Source organism: Tamandua tetradactyla, chromosome 16 (genome assembly GCF_023851605.1).
Source record: "Tamandua tetradactyla isolate mTamTet1 chromosome 16, mTamTet1.pri, whole genome shotgun sequence".
Lineage (NCBI taxonomy): Eukaryota > Metazoa > Chordata > Mammalia > Pilosa > Myrmecophagidae > Tamandua > Tamandua tetradactyla.
This window is the reverse complement of record NC_135342.1, coordinates 60,791,795-60,808,590: the sequence shown is the minus strand read 5'-3', so window position 1 is coordinate 60,808,590 and position 16,796 is coordinate 60,791,795. Positions and strand designations below refer to the sequence as shown.

General features: G+C 35.0%; 1 protein-coding gene across 3 annotated transcripts in view; it reads right to left on the bottom strand.

The window, feature by feature from the left end:
• Positions 1-16,796, bottom strand: part of CBFB (core-binding factor subunit beta) — a 97,558-nt gene that overhangs the window by 3,870 nt on the left and 76,892 nt on the right. Inside the window, exon 5 of one of the 3 annotated variants that reach the window (XM_077132683.1) lies at positions 14,008-14,103. The exons of 1 other annotated variant lie outside the window; for it this stretch is intronic. In XM_077132683.1, coding sequence (XP_076988798.1) covers positions 14,008-14,103 — 96 coding nt within the window. Of the gene's footprint in view, positions 1-13,976; positions 14,104-16,796 lie in introns of all 3 variants that reach the window. One more of the 3 variants, XM_077132684.1, reaches the window with a different exon arrangement.

Here is a 16,796-nt window from a genome sequence, read left to right as displayed (position 1 = left end):
ACACCCAACAGTGAATTGTGAGAGCTCTACTTTTATCCCGAATATGACACTTATGAGTACCTCCACGGCTGTCACTCTAGTCCAAACCACCCTCATTTTTTCACCTGGATATTGTTTTCTAGCCACTTCTATTATATGCCAGCAGTTGGGACTAGCTGTAACTACCTAGGCAATATCTTTAGCCAAATGGAATAGTTTATTAATATCAACAATTGATTCTCTGTTGTATATGTCAATTTGTGGAAATAAACTTAACCCCAAATCACATTCAGATTTCGATTTTTTTTTTTTCATGGGCAGGCACCAGGAATCAAACCCAGTCTCTGACATGGCAGGCGAGAGCTCTGCCTGCTGAGCCACTGTGGTCCGTCCTCAAATTTCAATTTTTAAGATCTAAAATAGTTTTAGAAAGAGGATCTTTGCTCTTCAAAAGTATCTCAGCATGTCACAGTAAGAAAGAAGCTCCAGCTATGGCATCACTGTCACAACAGACTGTTCAGACAAAAATGACGGCTGCCTTATTCACTTTTAAACAAATAAAAAAAAATTCAACACTTCTTTTTCTTATAAAATTTTAGACATACATTTCTAGCAGTCTTTTACTATTCTGTATTAGCAAACTGCACATTGATTAAATTGTAGCATATTCCTTTCAATTAACTAGTCTGGTTAAATCTATGCTGCATGCTCACAGACTTAAAGAGCTACAGAATGCATGTGCATTAGAAAAACAATTTATGTTTCTTACAGAATCAATGCCAAATGTAGTGTAAGACAGATCAATTCTGAAAAATCAGAGACGGTAATACAAGCATCTAGTTTCAGTCAATGAAGGTTAGAAAGGGGCTGAGCAATGAAGAAACACTGAGAAAAATCAATCCTAATTATGTATTTGTAAATTACTACTAACCTACCAATAATAATTTGCGAAAAGGATGTTTCCGCTTTTGTCTTAGGTTAAGAGTAATTTTTAAATTATTTTCATAATAATGGAATGACTCAAATGATGACAAAGAACAATCATTGCTTTTTTCCTACTGGTCATGGCTGTGCAGCGGTCGCCATGGATTTGTTTAAATATTTCCTTGGCAAAAGCATAGAGACCAAGAATAAAGAAAACTTGTTTTGCTATTTATTTGTGTTTTAAGTTTCTGTTTACATTATGGAGGTGTTGAGGAAGATGTAAAAGAAAACGCTGTGAAGGACAGACTGAGCAGCAGGAAAAATAAAAAAGAGATGGGAAAGTCTGACAAGAAGAATGAGAGCAGAAGGATTTTCTGGAAGACTGGAAGGAAATTTTAACCCTAAAGCAGATATATGCACTGTCATACAGAGGAGATAAATATGGAAACATCTTTAAATTCAGTGAAATAGCTTACACAGAACTGGAATTTAACAACTGGATAAGTTGCCTTGAGTAGTAGTGCTTCCTGACTACAGCGGCAATTTTCTGACAGAAGCTGGATATGTTTTAGAAGGAATTCTTCTATGGCTAATAAGCTAGACTACATGATGGTAAAGAAACTCCCTGGAATTCAAGATTCTAAAAGCATAAAGTCTGTAATTTCTAGTTTATCTCCAGTCAACCCACATGGGCCCTTGATTCTAACCTTTAATTCACAGTTATTCCAGGATAAAGTTTTAGTAGATGCTCACAAGCCTGACTTCAGAACATAATTTTTTTTTCTTTTTATTATGATCATTTCGTTCTACATATATAATCAGTAATTCATAATATCATCACATAGTTGCATATTCATCATCATTTCTTAGAACTGCATCAATTCAGAAAAATAAAAAGACAACAGAAAAAAATTCATACATACCATACCTCTTACCCCTCCCCCCACTGATCACCAGCATTTCAATCTAAATTAACATAAATGTTTTTAATATTTATAAAGAATTAATATCTAGAGCTTTTACTACAGACCTCTTACTACAAGTTGCTCCTGTTTTCTTTCTTTCAATATATCGTCGCCCAGAAACATGGTAAATCCAGTTTCTATAAGGCAGGTATGGGATGATTCTAAAATGAGAGACAAAGTATACTCTCCAGAGGTGAAGTTTTCCCTATTGAATGAGGCTGTGCAGAAGTAGCCAAGTGCAGGCATATCTAAATGAATTAAACATCTTGGTTGACCCCTATTCTGTTATTATCAAGGTCACTAAAACAATTGCTTAAAACTCTTTATGGGAAAATGCTCTAATAATTAAAAATAGCTACAATTTATATTAAGTACTATGTACAGATACTGTGCTAATAAGCACTTTACATTTGATACTTGGCCAAAAGTCAGAACATAGAATTTTAGAACTTAGAGCAGCAAAGTACTTCAAAGATCTAGTTCAACTCTCATTTTAGAGATAAGCTTGTGACTGAGAGGTTAAGTGACACCCCCAAGGTCTGATAGATTCAAAACACAAACTCAGATCTCTACAAAAGATGAACCTTTAACTCACAATTAGCATTAATGTCAGCCTCCTAAGTCATTGCTATTTTTCCCTATTGCTAAGGCTGGAAGAGATACAAGGTAGAAATTTTAAGTCCTGATGTTAGGAAAAGGAATGCTAATCCCAAATCACTTTTCCAAAACTCATTAAAAAGGTAAAAACAAAGTCAGCAGACAGTCAACACCTATTAGATAAACAGACTTTTAAGAGCTGTTCCAACAGGCACTGTCAAAAAATAAAGCTCTTATAAACCATGCAACTTTAGGAAAACTTTAAAGATAAGGTCACATTTCAAAATAAAACAGAAATAGGGTGGACCATAGTGGCTTAGCAGGCAGAATTCTCGCCTGCTATGCTGGAGACCTGGATTCACTTCCCAGTGCCTGATCATGCCAAAACAAAAAACAAAAACAAAAAACAAAACCAGAAAGAAATAATCTGCATTTCTGGGCTTGGATCAGAGATGGCTCTACCACTTTAGTCATGTGACCTTAGGCAAGGTCTTTATCCATTCTCAGTTTCAGGTCCCCAAAATGGAGATACTCATTATAGAGCATTTAAGAACTAAGTATAAAGCAAATACTCTTAGTGTGTATTGCCTGGCACTTAGTAATCATCATTCTGTTATAATAAAGTTGCCATCATTTACCAATTTATCTGTAAGAAATTTCACTGAACATGAAAAAAATCTGCAACCTGCAGATAATCTTCCAAACTAAGAGAAAGTTAAAACAGAGTAAATTTTATTAAAATGTATATCTCCTATTATAAACAGCAAAACCAATCATATAAAACAAAACCATAAATCTGTTTTTAATATTCATAAAAAATATTTAGATCTTTTACTATAGACCTCTTACTACAAGATGCTCCTGTTTTCTTTCTTTCAATATATCATCACCAAAAAAACATGGTAAATCCAGTTTCTAGAAGGCATCCCATCTCTTAGTATGGGAGAAGGCAGATATGGCATCCTCTTCCTCTCTCATTAATCCTCTTCACAGAAGTCCCAGCTCACTCTCATCTACTACCCTTACCCAAAACACACGCCAGAAAGGCCCAGTACAGACATATTCATATGCTGATTTTTTCTTACCCCAAAACGAGTTTTGGTACAGTTAAGTATGATTTGAATACTGAAGTTTGTGGGAACTTAAAATAAATAAAGGCTAGAGAATTTTTCTTGGACCACACAGAATTGAAGGATCCAAAGATAAATGAAACACAAATTTAAAAACTACAAGAAGACTTGTCTGTTTTTACTTCAAAACAGTTTCCATATAAAATTCTCCTGTGATTTGCTGAATTTTATTAAAACTACTTATATTGGAATGAACAGTAATTATTTAACCCTTTGGACATTAAAGATCCCTATTTTTTGCTAACCAAATGAAACCTAACCAAATGAAAGCATTTTCTAGATAGAGAAAAGCTAATTTAGCATCCTGTCACCTCGCAGCTGAATTAAGAGCCAACAGTACCAAATAAGAGTTTTGAGTCAAAAGGGAGGCCAATCAAGTTGAAGGTCATCTCTAGATACAGAGGTGGTATACGAACTGGTATCAAACAGATGACAGAGGTATCTTTCCAAATTTTTGATGACCAGAGCACTAATACTGTCCCTTATTAACCTCAATCTTCTTTCACAAAAGCCAAAAGTAACTACAAAATGAATTACAGTTATAGGTATGTGTAATCTGAAGAGAACTGACATGGGAAGCATGTCAATTGTTTTTAAACAGTAGAAGGCTTCTCAGGTAGAAAAGGTGCTGGGCTAGTTCCATGTGGCAATAAATACTAATGGGTAGGCACTTCACATAAGTAATAATATAATGCCTGTAATTATTTTTTCTGTTTTAACATCTGCTTTTCATTAAATTATGGGAGAATGAACAAATCACAATGTATTACTTAAATTTTAATAAAGTGAACACTTCCATCCAGTTCAAGAAATATAACATTACTAAAACCTGGGAAGCTTTCCTTGTACCCCTTCCCAGACACTACTCAAAGCTCAGGGTAACAGCTATCTTGTTTGCCAACAGTGCCAAAAAAAAGTCCAAAATTCTTTACTGGTTGTTAAAAATATAAAAACAATAACACACCAGAATCTAAAATAGGTTGGTAAAGTAGTTTCTTTGACTTTCACGGTTTAAAGTTCAGATATATTTACCCCGACTGCTTTACTACCACTCTACATACACTGTGAGCCAACGGACACAGAAAGAGGGGATAAGGAAACTACCTTCCACTGAGCCTCTATTTAAGTATCAAGCAGCAACCTGTGAGGTAGGGTGCTGGCCCCTTCCTTCAAAAAGGATAAGCAACTTTCCCCATGTTACATGGCAACAAACAGTAGCACTAGGATTCAAAACCAGGACAAATCAGATTACAAAGACTATGCTCATTCTACTACATCACAGGATCACAAGTTATGTTCTGCTAGCTACAGAATTCCCTGTATATAACCCAGGGACCCCAGAGGGAGGGAGACCAGAAAAGGTAAGACACTGATCCCCTAACCCCCGCTTCCCTAAAAGCAGTGCCCCTTTCATCTATTCTATATATTGTTGCTCTGTATAAGATTTCAAATGAAGAAAGGGATTCACATTTTTAAAAATAATCTACAGATGGCAGGTGATAGGATCTTCTGTTTTCTCCACTGTGTTAATACTAAAAGTAAATTTTATTACTTTTCTAAATAGGTAATAGACCCATGTGATACAAAATTCAAAAGGAACAAAAAATATATATATAGGGAAAAGTAAGTAACCGTTACCCTCCCATTCTTCCCACCTGGTTATCCTCCACATTTGAAGTTATGTTTTTTTAGGTATTATACTAGAGATAGACTATGCACAGTTAAACAAATATGTGCATGTATGTTTCTTTAAAAAATATCCACAGGTTAAGGTATTATTCACACACTTCTGTACCTTTTGCATATCATTTTATGGTACACCAATGACTTAACAGTATTTAGTGAAGATTGCTAACATAAACATTGCTCTTCATTTCACTGAAATTTTTCATTTGGCAAATTAATGATAATTTCCTATTATCTTTGAAAGGTAAAGAAAATACTGTACTACTGAAATACCATTTTCTAGAAAATAAGCAAAAGAAAATGCTAAATTCTACTGTGAATGACAGATTGAACACTTTCTAAATTTTAGATGGTGAAATGGAAACATGCCCAAGGAGATTTGTAACTGATTTCAGGTTAGAAGACACTGGTGAAAATCAAAACCCTTTGGGCCACCAACCACCTAGGGTTCTGTGTCCCACTGTTAATAACCTTAACTATCATATATTTAAATGCTCCGCTGTTACAAATTTCATATAAGAGGACTAGAGGTTATCCAGACAGGGATAGAACATCCCTAAGCATTATGTGTTGCCAGGACTGCAAGCTTCCAAAAACCATTTACTGAGCTGCTGCCACTCATGAGTTATCACTGTTCTAACCAGGCATCAGGACCACCCACCGGAGGTATTATTCTTTTCTGCCTCAGCTTTTTCTATTCCAGGCAAAATGGTTTGTAATCTCTCCTGGCAGATTTAGTTTTCAACTTAATCATCTTTATGGATGGTGTGGAAATTAATTTCCCAGTACTAGACTTAATTTCTGGAGACCTCCTGGGTAGGAAACTATGGCTTTTAAGTCCTCACTCTTCTTTATACTAACCAAATATTTGAGGGAGCAAGTAAATTTTTTGAGAGTCTCAGTTTCCACGACTGCAAAAATAAGAATTTTTTTTTTTTTTTAAACTAAAGCCCCCTAAAGATGCTTGAATTACAGGGAGGAAACAACATTTTTCTCCACTATTAACCCTTATAGGAAAAAAAGAGGCATATTGCAATAATAATAATAATAATAAAGATAACGATGACAATGTTAACTTTAAAAGGATTAAAAGGATTAATTTTAAGGATTAAAAAAAAAAGGACACAAAAGCAACACTCAAAATGCTGAAAACAAGCCTTCACCAAAACTTCCTTACATGACTGCCAACACATGCTCTGGAGTCAGATTCCAGCTCAATTTTCTAGATGACAATTCTCTATATAACCAATGTTTTAAATTATTACCATAAGGGACTACAGAATCTTAAATCATTGATGAAAATTTGACCATCTTCTCTATGCTGTAGGTCATAATGCAGGCAAAGTGCCTTGACACATTTTAGAGAACTAGAAGGATGCTCGTTAGCCAGATAATTCAATTAACTGGAACGAGAATTGTGGTAAGAGCTTTTAGTGCTAAAGAAGTACTTTAGAGATTTTATTTACTGTATGCATGTGCATACCAAGCACCACACTAAGTGCTTTACAAGCATTTTTCCATTTAATTCTCCCAACAATTTCTATGTGAAAACACGGACTTAAGACAGATTCTCTACTAAGAGAGCAGGAATCTCAACCAGACCTGACTACAAAGCCCAGGCTCTTAATCACCGAATAAAACTGGATGGCAATAATCTAAGCAACAAATACTTGACAACTCTATCAACAGACAATATTTTTGTTTACACACAAATACCCCCAGACATTTATATTTTTTCTTCAAATTACATTATTTATACATTAGAATCAACAATTTAGAAAAGAGAATTCTTAGCCTCATCTAATTTACAATTTTATTAAAAGCAAAATACTTCAGCTGTCCAGGTAGCAAACTTACTCATTCTTCAAATCCCTGCAAGTGTACTTTCCTGTGAATGCCCAAAGAGGTATTAGACTTAAGGTCTTCTTCCTCCACACTGCCATTATCCTTCTTTAATAATACTTACACTATGTATGGTTTTTGTAAAAGCACACTACAATGATCTATTTAATACGTGTATCTTCCTTTTGATACTTCCTTTCAAGACTCAAGAATGGAAACCATGCATTTTCATCCATAAATTTCCCAGCTCCTAATACACTGTTGGGGTCCATTATGTAATATATACCAACATCATATAAACATTTGAAATCCTTACAGAGGCCATTAACATATATTATCTACTTTAACCTACAGCTAATCCTGAAACTTTTGCTTACAGATAGGAAAGACAGGAGCTCTTTTTTTAAGATCTCAATTTCGTAAGTAAACGCTGTACAAAATATTGTGGTGGGTGATATAGGGGATACAAAAATCATTTCAGTGGTGTTCATGATAAAGTATATGATAAACACATTTATAATCGTTTCAATATACTATTGAATAAGAACAATAATAGAAATAAGAACTCTGGAAATTATAAAGTGGGAGGGCTAATTTTAAGGAGACTGGAGAAGGGCTTGACAGATAATATCTAAGCCAGGCCTTGATGAATGGGTGGAAAAGTACACTGTAGATCAGGGAAGAAACTGCACGAGCAAAAGTGTGCAGAAGTGTAAGATAACAAATGAATGCATATCACACATTTTAAAACTTCATACCAGTACAGATACAGGCATTCTGAAAAAAAATGTAGTTGGAAGTCTGATCACAAAAATTGTAAAAGCTTCAAAGAAAATAAATGGACTGTAAATATTCTTGTTACAGCTTAAATGTATTCTTGGGGATATCCTCAGTTATTATGGTACATATAAGCCATACAAATAAATTAGCTCACTGATAAAAGGATATATGAGTCATTAAAAGATACTTGATTCCTTTTCATATACTACTGAAGAGGCTTGATTTTTTTCATTCATTCTAAAAAATATTGTAACATAAAAGGCAATAAAATCAATAATAGCCAACATCTAGCCATGCTGACTCCTGTACCACATACTCTACAAGTACTTTCATGTGTATCTATTCATTTAATCTTCTCAACAACACTATGAGACAGGAACTATTATTATACCTATTTTATAGTTGAGAAAACTCAGGCATAGAAAGGAGAAATAAATCGTTCAAAGTAACAAAGTGACAGTCAGACTCAGAACCCCCAGTCTGGCTCCAGAGTTTTGAGTTCTCAACCACTATCTTTGTCCATATACACATATATTTTTTTTTAACTTTTTTTTAAATTGTAAAATATAACAAACGTACAAAGTGAAGAAAGAAAAAAGCAATAATTTTCAAAGCACATTTCAACAAATAGTTACAGAACATAGTGCAGAGTTTGTTATGGGCTACCATTCCACCATCTCAGATTTTTCCTCCCAGCTGCTCCAAAACACTGAAGGCTAGAAGGGATATAAAGTGATTCAGCGGTCATACTCCTTTGTTAAATTCTATTTTCTCTGCTATACCTCCTCCGTCTTTGATCTTTCTTCTAATTTATAGGGATTTTTAGGCAATACCCGTTCTGACTTCTCCATGTTGAGAAGGGGTGTCAACATTAAAGAATAGAGGGATGTAATTAATTGATAATCCTGGAGATGCTGGTCGCTCTGGGTTTCAGGATTTATTTGACCTAGGAACCTTCCAGGAATTATAGATTCAGTGCATGAACCTTTATAGATACACACATGTATTTCTTATATTAAGTAAAAGTGTAGGGTGGGCAACAGTGGTTCAATGGCAGACTCACTTGCCATGCCGGAAACACAGGTTCGATTCCTGGTGACTACCCATGTAAAAAAAAAAAAGTAATAGTGTACATTTAATTCTGTGCTTAAAAAATAACACAACTTTTCTGAATACATAACCTTTTTTCCCTTTTTAAACAATCCAGAAGCCTCTTTTTTTAAAAACACTTATGCTATGAATTCATAGGAAATCGGTTCCAGTAGCTCAGGCTTCTTACCACTGGTTCTCACAAAGTGTGCTTCTCTGGGTGGAGAAGGCTGGTACTTCAGCTGAACACAGGTCTTTGGAATCCTTTTTCTGATCATTTTCTTTCATGTATTTCATCAGGAAGCTATCTCAGCTCTTAGAGTGTTTAATATGCTCAATACATACATTAATTTCCTGGCCAAGAAGTTTGCCCTTATTTGTTTACAACATAACCAACAGCATGCTGGGTAACACTGTAGACTCTTCTGGTTTTGACATGGTATTACTTGTGGGGCATTTCTTTTAGAACAATGCCCATTTCCTTGATGTTTACAATATCATCTTTCTTGTAGTTTCAGATATGTGGCCAAAGGAACAACTCCATGTTTTCTAAAAGGCCTAGAAAATATGAAGTGGAGTGTCTTTCCTCTTTCCTTTTGGGTTTGTCATTTTGGTGAATTAGTGTTAGATGGTGTTCTAGTCAAAAGGCTGTAACATTCCTTTTATAATTCCTTTGATAAATTCCTGTGAATTTATATTAATTAAATTCTATTTAATTATCTTATAATTATATTTCTTTTTATTATCAAAGATAAACATGTGCTAACTTTTTCTATTTGTGTGAAATGGCATTAAGTTTATAAACCTGAGGTATATGACAGATACAACATTTGACAATATTTTGAAAATACTTATTATGCTATGAATTCATAGGAAACCGGTTCCAGTTTATATTTTGATTTTGTTAGTTTACTTTTTTTTTTTTGCAATGCAGAAAACAGTTTACTTAATTCTGTGGACAATTACATAGCTTAGAAAGCTTCGCTCAATGTTGACAGCAACTAAATTCATGAAACTTGTTTGTCTTCTATTTCTAGGTAGGTGTAACAGGTTATAACAGACAGCAGCCCTGGTTTTGGTTTTGAAGTGCTGCCTTTTAAGACTTGTTCTCTTTCCAGCATTATTCTCATTCTCTCAACCTACAACTCTCAAAAACTCACTTTTCTTTTGCGTTTTGCACTAAACCTCTAAACTATGGAGTCAAAGATCCAAGATGGATCAGAAGTACTGTCAAGGCCAAAAGATGTTTAGCAACAGAATCCTTGGTTAAGAACAACCATCATTAACAACATGAACCTAAAACAAGTACTTGAAATCTAATATTTGTTATTTCATAGAAAAAGATTTTAATACTTCTCGGCCCACACAAATATATTCTCAGATAAACTTCAAGGATCTCACTTTTGTTTTTTGGCAACATACCTTGCTGAGCTCTTTCATCACATCCCCATGGCTGATTCCCTCCAACTCACTTTTAAAAAAAATTAATTTAATAATTTTTATAAAAACTATAACAACAAAACAAACACAAACATTCTTAACTTATGATCATTCTGTTCTACATATATAATCAGTAATTCACAATATTATCACATAGTTGCATATTCATCATCATGATCATTTCTTAGAACACTTGCATCAATTCAGAAAAATAAGACAACAGAAAAAAATTCATACATACCATACCCCTTACCCCTTCCTTTCATTGATCACTAGCATTTCAATCTAAATTTATTCCAACATTTGTTCCCCCATTATTTATTTTTATTCCATATGTTTTACTCATCTGTTGATAAGTTAGATAAAAGGAGCATCAGACACAAGGTTTTCACAATCACAAAGTCAAATTGTGAAAGGTGTACCATTATACAATCATCTTCAAGAAACATGGCTACTGGAACACAGCTCTACATTTTCAGGCAGTTCCCTCCACCCTCCCATTACATCTTGACTAATAAGGTGATATCTATTTAATGCATAGAATAACCTTCAGGATAACCTCTCGACTCTGATCCCCTCCAACTCACATTTAATTGCTTTATAATTCTCCTTATTGACAAATGGTCTTATATGAGGCTTAATGGGGGCTCCATCTTTCTGAGTTAGTGGAAGCATGAACAGAGATCCCCTGCATCTAGCACAGATAAAGCAATCAGTGTTTAATGATCTGGTGTACGAGCCAACCCTCGATTTGCACAGTGTTCATTCATAATGAATCCTGTAGTTGATCTTGTAGTTATGGCAACAGGTGACCCTGAACAGCTCGGGGTGCACCATATTGGATTTTGAGGCATAATATTTCTATGTGTCACCATAGGAGTCATGGACACCATCAAAGAGCTAGGAGGCTGCATGACATATTTCATGAATCAAGGTGTCCTGGAGTCAGTCTGCAGAGTCACAGACTTTCAAAGAAATCACAATCTTGGCATGGCGCTCTTTCATCAGGTACTATCTCTTGCTGGTTGGGCATAAGACAACCATTTTAAGCATCTTTCTGTTCCAGCCTATGTGTATCTTCTCCAGCAGCTTTTAATCAGAGAAGGAACTGTTAAAAGTGCTATAAATCCTTCGAACCAGCTTATCCTTAATGTGCTTGTAATTCTTTCTAGAATACTGCTTGGAGTTTTCTAGGTTAAGCAAGAAATATCCAGATATTTTGCACACAGGATTCCTGTCAGTGCCACCTTCTGGCCATTTCCATTGTATTTGCTTTGACTTAGTGTAAACTGGTAACCAGTAGGCTATATGCAATTCAAACTTGCAGTTTTCAAATTTTACTGAGCTGTGTTTCTTCTTCTCTGAAGGCACATGCCTTTTTCATCCTGTAACAGCATGTATCACGGATGTATTTTTGGTCTTAGCTTTCTTTTTCTCTGATGGTTGTTCTACCACAGGTTCAGGCTCTTCATTAGCTGGCACATTTTCTTCTAAATTCACCAGTGCAGCTTCAGGCTCCTTTGGTGGTTGGTAGATATTTTCACCAACATTCTGCTCACCAACATCTTTGGAAGAATTGCCTTTAGGGACAGAAAATTCATCCAGCTCTATTTAAGGAAATTTAGCCCTTATCATGTAAAGATTCTTTTAACACAACTTGGCCCTCCAAATCATTACTATCATCAATGATAAGTAATGGAGGCTCCTGGATGGAAGCTTCCTCTTCAGTTTCAAATGATTTTTCCAGACTCTCACATCCACTTCTTATTTTAATTAGCTTAGGTTTCTTTCCCTCAAAGAATTCTTCATTGGAGTCTGAGCATTAATCACCAGACAGCTGACTTGTCTTTTCTCTTCCATTCTCTTTCTGGCCAGAATGACTTCAAATTCTTCATTGCCACTTGAGTCAACAGTAAAAATGTAACTGAATTGAAGTGAAGTCAAAAGCATATTCCTGCTCAGGATCATTCAGCGAACTGGAGAGCAGATGACTGGATATCCACTGTTAGCCATTCCTTACAGAGATCCAAAATCCAGCCTAGGAGACATGCTGCAAGAGCATCACTTTGATGCTTAGAGATTGGCTACATTCTAGGACCAGTCCTCATCCTGATTCTGTGATATGTTAGCCTTTTTACTTTGGGCATTTCCACTCCTCCTTCTGTTGCTCGAGGGAAGGCTGACTGTTGTTTCTAACTCTTTGCTCACCTCTGACTACATGTTGGAGGCGTGCAAGAACCTGAGCAACTATCTTTTTTTCTTTTTTGTATGCTGTATGGCAGGGGTCACATTTCATTTTTTTTTCATGTCAGTATTCCCTTATTGCAGCATTATTTGCTGAATTTTTGTTTATATGGTTTTTCATTTGTTTGTTTGGAAAAGTGCATGGGCCAGGAATCGAACCTGGGTCTCCTGCATGGCAGGTGAGAATTCTACCACTAAACTACTCTTGAATTTCCCCTGAGCAATTAACTTTTTAGAATACTTTTTATATAAATATATTCCTGAATAACTGTATATATACTTTACAGATTTTTATAATTGAGCTTTGTTAAACCAAGGTAAACTTATATGTATAAAAAAAGGCAAATATCTGTAAAGACAGCAAATTTTAAAACTCTGCAAGACTGAACTTCAGTGTCTAAGACTGAAATCAAGGGTATAAAATTATAAAGAAACACCAGGAAGTGATTACTATAAAAACTGGACAATGTTTACTTTTGAGGGGAGGAAGAGGGTTGTGATTAGATGTGCATACAGAAATTTGGGCTTCTGGATGGCTGTCAAAGTTTGATTATTTTGAGCGGGATAAGAGTTATAATGGCATTAGCCTTATAATAATTGATTAGGCTACATTAGTTTTGTATAGGTTTTCTCATCTGCATTTTATTTTACAATAAAAAAGGTCAGATGAAAAAAAAAGTCTGTTAATTTCACCCTTTGAGCAGCTAAAAAATATTAAATTTTCCTCTACACAAATCACCAAAAATTATGCTACTACAAAATTAACAAATATTCACCAAAAAATGGAGAGTATTATTTCCAAACGGTTTTAGAAAGGTTCTAAAAATATACATTCTATGTTAACAAAAGGTAATTTTTACAAATAATCTGAGAAATAATTAAGAGAAAAAGGTAAGATATTGGATCAATGAATTAAGAGAAAAAATAACTTGTTATATAGTAAATGCTTTTATTGAGGACAAATGAGAAATTCATGTGCACCTTAAAACTAGATTAAGTTTCTTACTATTTTTTTTTTCTGTATGGGCAGGCACTGGTAAATGAACCCAGGCCTCTGGCATAGCAGGCGAGAACTCTGCCTGCTGAGCCACCGTGGCCTGCCCTAGATTAATTAAGTTTCTTAACAGCAATTACATTTCATCAAACACAAGTCACAGAGAACAACTTTTTTAAAACGCAAGACATGTTTTAAATGCAATACATTTAAATGCAAGACACTTTTAAAATGAAAGTTAAATTATTTAAAAACATTATGCACAAACATCACAAACAGCCTGAGAGTTTTGGGGAAAGTACTAACCAGTTACTGCCAGCAGCTGTGAAACTCTCACCTCCATTTCCTCCCGATGAGACCTGTCTCTATCTTCAAATTCACGAGTCCTTCTCCGAGCCTCTTCAAAGGCCTGTTGTGCTAATTGATCCTCCTGCTGTCAGAATACATAAAATATATGCCTTAAATTTGATTTATAATGAATATTTAAAATTTGGGGATGTTTTCTTTTTTGAAGGAAATGAACAGAAGAGTATTTCCTGAAACATCAACACCTTAAAATTAATGTCAGGGCGGGCAATGGTGGCTCAGTGGCAGAGTTCTCATCTGTCATGCCGGGGACCCGGGTTCGGTTCCCCGTGCCTGCCCATGTTAAAAAAAAAAAAATTAAAGTCAGATATTTTTAAAAGAAAAATCCAGCATTCTCATGGCTTATAGTATTCTTTTGAAATAGTAATCATGTCTAACTACATTCTAACAATTCAAAATCCTCTTTCCCTTTCTTTCCTTAACATTCATTATATGGATAAAATATGGCTATCTTCATGGCTTGTAGTTTTTTCCTTATTTGATGTTTTAAAAATTATGCAAGTTTAACAAAGATAATAGATAGCACTGAGGCAAAAGAGGGCAATTACTTAAGAAAAAAAGAGTCTTACCTCATTCCATTAACAAAATAAACTCCTGATGAAATCTTCCTGTTGATTTCATCCTCCACAGAATCACAGAACCATAGAAGCACACCCACACCCACAAAAACGTGGTAAACACTTAAGTAATTTGGGGATAAGGCCCTCTATAGTTATGACAATAAAGATGGAAATAAAAGAGAGATTAACAGAATTGACTATATAAATGTTAAAACTTCTAAACAAAAAGCTAACAAATTCTAAGGGGAATTAAGAAAAAAAAAACTTGTATAATAAATCCTAGACATTTCTCAATTCACTGTAAAAGATCAGCATATGAAGAAAATCTAGATATCTTAAATTCAGTGTGTCTAAAAACCCAACTCACCAATTAAATTTTAATTTTTTCCCTCTAAACTCTTCTAAAGTATGAGTTGGTGGCACAATTCATTCATTCCTGCCAGAAATCTGGGCCACCATTGGGTCTTCACTCTCCCCACCTGCACAGATTCAACCAACCACCAAGTCCTACTCATTTGACCTAAGTATTTTTGGAATCTTCAGTACTCTCTTCATTCCTGTGAATATTTTCCTAGTTAACGCCACTAAGATCTAGATTTCTCCAAAGGTTTCCTAAACAGTCTCCTCCTGCTTCCATTCTATCACCCAATCTACACACAGCCATGAGAATGCTATTTCTCAAGTGCATCCACAATACACCCCAACTTAAAACAGCCCCCTTGCTATCTATCTACAGCATAGGATCCTCAACTTTTGCAATCATACGCTTTTGAATACTAGGACTTTTTTTTTTTTTTTTTTTTTTTGGCATGGGCAGGTGAGTGAATACTAGGACTTTTGATGGTTCACTTGAAAAAACTAGAAGATTCAAACAATACCCAAAAAGTCATCAATGTTCATCTTCTCTCATTTATACAATGCCACATAACTCAGGTTTGGCCAACGAGATAAAAGTATATGTCACCCACTGGGGCTTCCAAGAAAGTCGTTAGATATATTTCACCTATCCTTCTTCCTGGAACTCTCATATAATGCCTGGAGATGCAGCAACTATCTTGCAAACATAACAATGAAGTGAAATCACAGGTTGAGCATGGAAGAGCAAGAAGAAGAAAGACCCAGGGTCCATGATGATATAATCTGAGTTGCTATATTAAGCTCAGACTGTGTACTCCTGGATATCTTGTTCTGTATGAGAAATCCTTTGTCACTATTAACAGTGTTGTTTACCACTTAAGAGCTTTTACTGATACAATGTCTAAGACAAACAGAATCGAAAGGTGTGATAAATTCCCCTTCTTACCATGCACTTACTAGCTTATGACCTAGGACAGGATATTTCATTTTTCTAAGACTCAGTGAACTCACATGTTAAATGGGCACAGCGGTAATACTTACCTCACACGACTGTTATAAAGATTAATTATGATTAACATAAAAAGTACTTAAATACACTAACCTGACAACATGCAATAAGTTCTAGTACAAGCATTGATGTATTTATAAAGTTTACACATTTGACTAAAGCTTATTACACATATCTATTGTATTCTCAGAATGTACTACACAAGTAAGAGGCAAATGCAAAAGGATGCTGTTCCCAACTTCCAAAGACTTTCTATTATTTGGTTAAGTATCAAGTGGGACACATCTGCTAATGACAGGATATTCCTTCTATTCTGTGCATTCATTCATTCACTTTTTCATTTATTCCACAAACATTCAGTGAGACTTTATTACATTCAAGTCACTGCGCTAGGTGGCATGGATACAGCATGAGGGAACAAACGGTGCTTTTCCTCACGCAGCTTCTGGTCTAGTGGGACAAGTGGGCAATGAAAAAATAAGTACACAAATCAATATGTAATTACCAACTGTGATTAAGTACAGTAAAGGGAAATTATAGGATGAAACGAGAACATATCACAGAACATGTGACCTAATTCCCTAAGGAAATTAGCCACTAATATATTAATCTAGCAATGGTCATGAATTTTTTTCATTAAAATTAAAAAATATATTATTATTAAAAGTTACAGTAAAATAGCCAAGAGAGAAATGGTAGCCCTCTACTTTGTAGTTCCAGCTCTATTTTGGTTTTTGCTAGGGCTATCTGAGATATATGTGCAGGGATCAGTTCTCACTTAAACAGATAAATCTGAAAGATGACTAGTGATTAGGGAAGTTATAGTAATTCAAA